This window comes from Bos taurus, chromosome 8, assembly GCF_002263795.3.
Source record: "Bos taurus isolate L1 Dominette 01449 registration number 42190680 breed Hereford chromosome 8, ARS-UCD2.0, whole genome shotgun sequence".
Taxonomy (NCBI): domain Eukaryota; kingdom Metazoa; phylum Chordata; class Mammalia; order Artiodactyla; family Bovidae; genus Bos; species Bos taurus.
The window spans coordinates 17,296,416-17,303,798 of NC_037335.1; the positions used below are offsets into that span (position 1 = coordinate 17,296,416).

Genomic DNA, 7,383 nt, shown 5'->3' on the forward strand with positions numbered 1-7,383 from the left:
CTGTTATAGGTAATCTAAATCAGCAAATACTGAGCATGGGAAAGGTTTAGATGTCTGATCTCCTTTATTAGATTACAAACTTCTGAAAATGTTTTGTCATTTTAAAAAACATTGTAGCGACATCTACAGTGCCTCAATTAATATTGAAAAAATTGAATCTTATTATGTTTTTAAAAACATTTAATGTCCTTTGAGAGGAATAAATACATACACGTATATATAATCTAGCTATACAATAACAAGTTTTAATTCAGTAAATTCTTGCCCTTTTAAAAAAATCAAGTGCTTAATTTTTATTTTATCATTTTAATGCCTTCATTTATATAAATTAAGAAATATTTCCCTTGGTAAAGCAACAATGTTTAGCTTTATATGTTTTGGTTGAATTAAAAGAGTAAGAGAAGTTGTTATTTGAATCAAAAGAGGTAGGAAATAAGAGGCAGGAAACTTGAATTCTTGCTTTAGCTCTGCCACTAATTGTGTGGTTTTAGATAAATTAATCTCTCTCAACCTATTTCACATTTGAATAAAGTTTATCCTATGATAGATTTTATTTCAAACTCTTAAATAATTGAAATCTTTTTTGTAATCCTGGTTTTTGTTTTCTTGGTGCTTTATAAATACTAATCTTAGTATTATGTAGTGAGAAATTGAGGAGCTATTTACTTTGTTATTCATGTGTTATATTTGAGTATTATGTATGTTATGAATAATAACTCTTGTTACTGGGAAAAAAAAAGTTGAAATGAATTCTCAAGTAAAAATCATGGGGGAACTTCCCCTGTCAGTCCAGTGGTTAAGACTTCACGCTTCTACCACAGGTGATCAGGTCTGATCCCTGGTTGGGAACTAAGGCCCCGCATGCCACACAGCCAACAAATAAATAAAGGATTTCCTTTAAAAAAAAATTGTATGGATCAAAATCCCATTTCTAGAGGGTTTTAAGAAATAATGTAGAGAAGATATGATAAATATAAAATAACTTCCTAAGACTGGTGATTAAAAAATACTGCCAAAACTACACTACCAATTTTGGCTACCAGGCTTTTCTAAGGGGAAAAAAATGTATTTCTCTAACTTGAAAATCAGTTTTTAATATTCACTGGTATGTTTAATAGTGTTAGTAAATTAAAATACATAGAGCCATCAACCAAATGATCCATTCTTATTGATTTATATATATATTTTAATACAGGGCATGAAGACTGTGTAAGAGGCTTGGCAATTTTGAGTGAAACAGAATTTCTCTCCTGTGCAAATGATGCTAGTATTAGAAGGTGGCAAATCACTGGCGAGTGTCTTGAAGTATTTTATGGTCATACAAATTATATTTATAGCATATCTGTCTTTCCAAATTGTAAAGGTAAGATTGTCTTATACTACATATTTAAAATTCTGTGTTGAGTGTTGTTCTGTCCCATCTTGAGGTTGGGAGGTGGTGCAGAGTGCTAATGGTTTAAATCAGTTTTCAGTTTACTAACTGTAACTTGAATAATTTAGTAACTTTATTTTGTAAATATATTTTTCCTAAGGAGAAAACTGTTATGATCATCTTTATATTCATTCAGACTTGATGGTTGTGTTGTAAAAGGTTCTTGGGCATCTGAAGAAAGATTTCATACAATTTATTGGTGTAAAGTATAGTAAGATGTGAACATACAAAAATGTAATTTTTTGAAGTTGTATATGGTATAAGTGACATATACATAAAATTTAGAACTATAATTTATAAGTACTTTGGGGTTTAAATATCAGTAAGTGACCTGATCTGATCTGATCTGATGCCTATTTAGAAAGGTAGTATATATAAATACTGAATTTTATTTATTCAGGCTAATTTTTCCCATATTCATTAATTTTAGATTTTGTGACAACAGCAGAAGACAGATCTCTGAGAATCTGGAAACATGGGGAATGTGCTCAAACAATCCGACTTCCAGCTCAGTCTATATGGTGCTGCTGTGTGCTGGACAATGGTGACATTGTGGTTGGTGCGAGGTATTCACATTCTAGTCAATCAATCAATGATATGTGTCTAGGCCTTAGGTAGGGAGCACAGAGATAAGCCATAGAATTTCAGGTGAACTGGGGAGATCACAGGTATATTTGTGTCACTAAACAAAACAGTAGTAGGTATAACAGCTTTTGCATTAGTGATACATGATATATATTGCATTAGTATTGTATTACAGGTTGTACAGTTGAAACTTGAAATGAGAGAAATTACAAATTGGTGTGGGCAAACCTTTTGGAGAAGAAATTTGAATTGGGTTTTGAAAGATAATGAATAAAAACAGCAAAGAAAGTTTCTATCAAAAATAGAAGTACAAGTCAAGTGTGGCATGGGACCAGGAGTGACGTGTGTGGGAGACGAAGGCAAATGGTGGAGGCCCAGTTCTGGGGAGCAGTGGGTGACAGTGGTAAGCTGGTAGGGTGGGGCTTAATCGTGAAGAGCCTGGAATGCCCGGCGTTTGTTAGATTCAGTGCTTGGGGTTAAAGGGTTATAGCTCTTGAGTAAGAAGTGGTGAACAGAACTTAGGAATCATTAAATATGTAGGTTAGATTTAACTAGTGGTGACAATGGACAGGAAACCAAATTAAAAAGCAACTGTAGGGGTGGGATGTAAAGTTATGAAATATTATTACCCCCACAGTATTAATAGATAAAAGACCAAAAAATGAGATAATGCAGAGGGAAAATGATCAGAAAGGGGATGAAAAAAAAGGATAAAGTTTCAAAGTTTGAATGAGTAGAAGTCCACATGAATAAAAATGGAGAAGTGCGAGAACTGGTCTGGTGAGAAAGGTGATAACCTCCTGGGATCTGTGCTGTTAAGTCACACTCAGGCAGTTGGACTGGATCCCAGTGTAACAGCTGGGACCGCAGATCAAGATTAGCACCAGACTTCCAGAGACCAGGGATAGGGCATCTGAACGAAGAAACAGAAGGGAAGGAGCAGTACTAAAGGCTGAATTTATGCTACACTGTGGATAGAGAAAGAAAAGCCAGTAGCCGAAAAAAGAAAAAACAATCCAGGTGTTGAAATTCAAACTTGGAAAAAAGAGATTTTGGAGGCCAATTGTGATCAGTGTCAGTAAGTACATGAGGGGTTAAGGAATGAAAAGTTAGAAAAGCTTTTGGATTTGCTTTGAAAGATGTTAGTAGTGACCTTTTTGACATCACATTTTGATAGAAAATGATAGAAAAAGGTAGTAAGAGGAGACAAAGACTTTTTTGAAGAAATGGATGAAGGAAAGGATCACAGGCTACTCTGGCATTGAAGGCAAGAGGAAAAAGAGAGTGACAGCCGTAAGAGAACGGGATCTACTAAAGCACGTGTGTGTTACTCCTTGGCTGGGTCAGGGTTGATATGTCGGTTTAGTTATTTTCACCCTAAACTTATTTAAAATTGAAGAAAAATAAATAAAGTGATAACATTTGCTGTTAGTAGAAGGTTAAGTAAGAAAGTTCACTATAGAGCTGAGTGAGATTAATACAGTTGAAAGTGGGTAACTTGCCTCTCTCACCACAAAATTTTGAAAAGAGAAATGGAAACCAAGTCATTTTCCCAAGAATAGAAATTGGGCCTGCCATCTAGTCCAGAGGTGAAGCTGTTTTTTTGTTTTGTTTTGTTTTGTTGGGTAACATTGCTAATTAATGGAATAGCAAGGACAGGCTCCATGTGTTTCTAATGAATGGATATCGAGCATCTAGTATTTTCTAAGCCTTATGTTGGGCATTTGAGCCCTTTGTAAGTGAAACAGTTCACCACTCTTTTGTATACCGTAATACATGTGTACTACTAACTTTGAAAGTGTATACTATACCTGTAGATTTTTGTGATGGTAAATATTTAATTTGGAATTGAAAATTGTGTTAAATATATATCTCTTTGCTCTTTGCCAGTAACTTTTTTCTTAAAAAGTCTTTTTCCATCCTTTCTGTTGCTTTGGAAAGTAGAGAGTAGTGTGCTGAAATCAGCATAGTTCTATATTCAGCAATAAATATGTAGTAACATTTTTCATATTCACATATACAGATTATTTTTGCTTTGGATCTTTTAAGTGTGATAATGTTAATACATTGTGGTAATGACTTAAAATCAGTTTCTGTTTCATTACAGTGATGGTATTATTAGAGTGTTTACAGAATCAGAGGATCGGACAGCAAGTGCTGAGGAAATCAAGGCTTTTGAAAGAGAACTCTCTCAAGCAACCATTGATTCCAAAACTGGTGACTTAGGGGACATTAATGCTGAACAACTTCCTGGGAGGGAACATCTGAATGAACCTGGTAAATATTTCAGTGTATCTAGTAGTAAAAAACGATACCATGTTTGCCTTTTGGAATAATCAGTGACAGAAAAAAAGATTGTTTTGTTAAGTCATTCAGTATTATTTTCATTGCCAGGCACCAATTTCTGAGAATTTTTATTATGCATAATCACAATGAGAAACCCATGTTCTTTTTGCCTCTGCCTCATCATTTTAAAGACTTTGAGCTAAGTTCCCCATAAACAGGAATCTTTTTTTTTTTTTAATACTTAGTTCATGTATATGGTAGGTGTTCAGAAGTCAATCATTTAATAACTTTTGGTTGACTTGATTCTCTGAGAGGCTGTATAGACTAAAAATGAGTTTAAATAATGGAATGTCTGCTTAGTGAGTTCGGCATCATTTGAGCTTAAAATCAGGACAGTGGTTGTCTCAAATGAAACTTTATGTTGGATGGATCCGTGATCCCTTGATCCATGAATCCCTGGGGGTTCTGAGATCCTTTCAGGATATCCATATGGTCATAACTAGTTTTGTAATACAAAAATGTTATTTGACTTTTAACACTGTGTTAACAAAATGGTATAAAAGCAGTGGTGGGTAAAACTGCTGGCTCCTTAGTACACAGATCAAGGCAGTGGCACCAGACTGTTCAGGTGGTCATGGTGTTCTTCACTGGCATGCAGTTATTGTTTTTAAGAAAAAATGCATCTGCTCTTAAGAATGTTCCTGAAAAAGCATTAAAAATTGCATTTTGGCCCTTTAGTACATGTTTTTAACGTTCTGGATGACAAGATGTAAAGAACACCTACAGTATACCAGAGCACCACATGCCTCCGGGTTAAGTACTTCTGCAGTCATTGGAGTTGCAGGCTGAACTTTCCCTTTTTTCATGGAATGCCACTTTTATTTCGAAGAACAGCTGTAGTTATTCAGACTTAGATATTTGGCAGGCCTTTTTTGGAAAATGAATGAAATGAGCATGTCACTCTAAGGAAAACGATTGATAGTATTTGTTGCCAAAGATAAGATTCAAACTTCCAACTGAAAATTGAAATTTTGAAAGACTTGTAACATCAGTGGTAATATTAACAAATGAGACTTTTTAATATTGAATAATAAAATGTGTAATCATATGGAAGATCTGTATAGATCAGTGATTTAATCAGTGTTTTCCAGATGACCAGTTTGTGGTCTAACAATCATAAATGAGTAAAAGAACTGTTCAGAGTTTGATGGACCAATGGATTTTAGTATAATAGAGCATGACAAGTTCATTGATACAATTTTAGATTCTAAAGTTTTAACCTTTTAGGATCTGCCCATGTAGAATATCCACATTTTTCTGAAAAGGCTGTTAGACCAGTCCTCTCTTTTCAACTGTATTATCCGTGTGACATGGGATTTTCTTGATATACTGCAACCGAATAACAAATTACAAAGGTTAAATGCAGGGTCAGGTATGATAATCCAGCTGTCTTCCATTAAGAGAGACGGTAAAGAGATTTACGAAAACATACAACAACGCCCAACGCCAGTCTTCTTACTAAATTTCTAAAACTAATTTTTCATTAAACTATTACTTATTCAATATGTAATGGATCTATTGGGCTTCCCTGGTGGCTCAGTGGTAAAGAATCTGCCTGCCAATGCAGGAGACGCAGGTTCAATCTCTGGGTCCTGAAGATCCCCTAGAGAAGGAAATGGCAATCTACTCCAGTACTTTTGCCTCGGAAATCCTATGGACAGAGGAGCCTGGTGGGCTACTGTCCATGAGGTTGAAAAGACTCAGACACGGCTTAATGACTAAACAACAATAACAAAGAGATCACTTACTGTTTTCCATGAAGTAAATATATTTTTTATTCTTCTCATTTTTAATTTCAAATTCAGTAAATCAACTGATACAACCCACATAAAAAATTTCTTTGGATTTCTGAAACCAGAGTTTGAATACGTTCATATCATTTCATGTTTTTAATATTCTTATAGTTCTTTGCAAAAATGTGATCTTTTTGTCCATACATATATACACATTCAGTAAATATTTACTAGGTACTTACTGTGTACCTGGCATTGTTCTAAACTCTACACAATACAGATTCTTTTCTCACAAATTTATACTCTACAGGAGGCAGATAATTTAAAAGTAAGTAGATACACAAGTATGTCAGATAATGATAAATTCTATGGGAAAAGTAAAGCAGGAGTTGAGTTTTAATAAAAATCAAAACAGGAGTTATAAATTCAGTGGTCAGGAAATGTTTACTACTTAGGATAGCACTAGTTGCTATAACAGATAAATCCTAAAATCTCAGTGGCTTAACACAAGAGAAGGTTTATTTGTTGTACATTTAGAGTTCAGTTGATGACAGGGTGTCCTGGAATATGTACTCCTCTGAGTTATTCAGGTGCTCGAGCTTAAATCACCATCTTCAGCAGGTGCTTGCAGGGTCCCCTTGGTTATAGACATTCAATCACTAGATAGTATAAGAGGGGAGGGTAGAAAATGACGGACTAGGTTTGGAACCAGCATATATCAGACCCTAAAGCTGAAACTCCAATACTTTGACCACCTGATACGAAGAACTGACCCATTGGAAAAGACCCTGATGTTGGGAAAGATTGAAGGTGGGAGGAGAAGGGGAGGACAGAGGATGAGATGGTTGGATGGCATCACCAACTCAATGGACATGAGTTGAGTGGGCTTGAAGAGTTGGTGATGGAAAGGGAAGCCTGGCTTGCTGCAGTCCATGGAGTCGCAAAGAGTCCGACACAACTGAGCAACTGAACTGATATCACACCCACCCAGATTCCACTGACCATTACTCAGTATGTAATCTCGGGACTCCATTGTAATAGGAGCAGGAATTTCTAGAGGACAGCTAGGTGCCTCTGCCACTGAAGGCCTTCTGAGAATGTGACTTTCAGGTAAAGTTCCTAAGGAGGGTCGGAAGCAAATCTTGCCAACATCTGTGTAGAGAATATAATAAGCACAATAAACAGCCAGTGTATTTAGACTCTAGGGGGTTCCAGGGCCTATATTAGGAGGCCATTGAATCAGTCCAACTAAGAAATACTGGTGGCTTGTACCAATAGGTAGCATTG

The 7,383-nt window shown here is 35.5% G+C and overlaps 1 protein-coding gene across 1 annotated transcript in view; it reads left to right on the plus strand.

The window, feature by feature from the left end:
• PLAA (phospholipase A2 activating protein) overlaps positions 1–7,383 on the plus strand; it is a 40,082-nt gene that overhangs the window by 15,970 nt on the left and 16,729 nt on the right. The window contains 3 exon segments of the mRNA NM_001105335.1: positions 1,196–1,363; positions 1,863–1,998; positions 4,125–4,294. Of these exon segments, the coding sequence (NP_001098805.1) occupies positions 1,196–1,363; positions 1,863–1,998; positions 4,125–4,294 (474 nt within the window).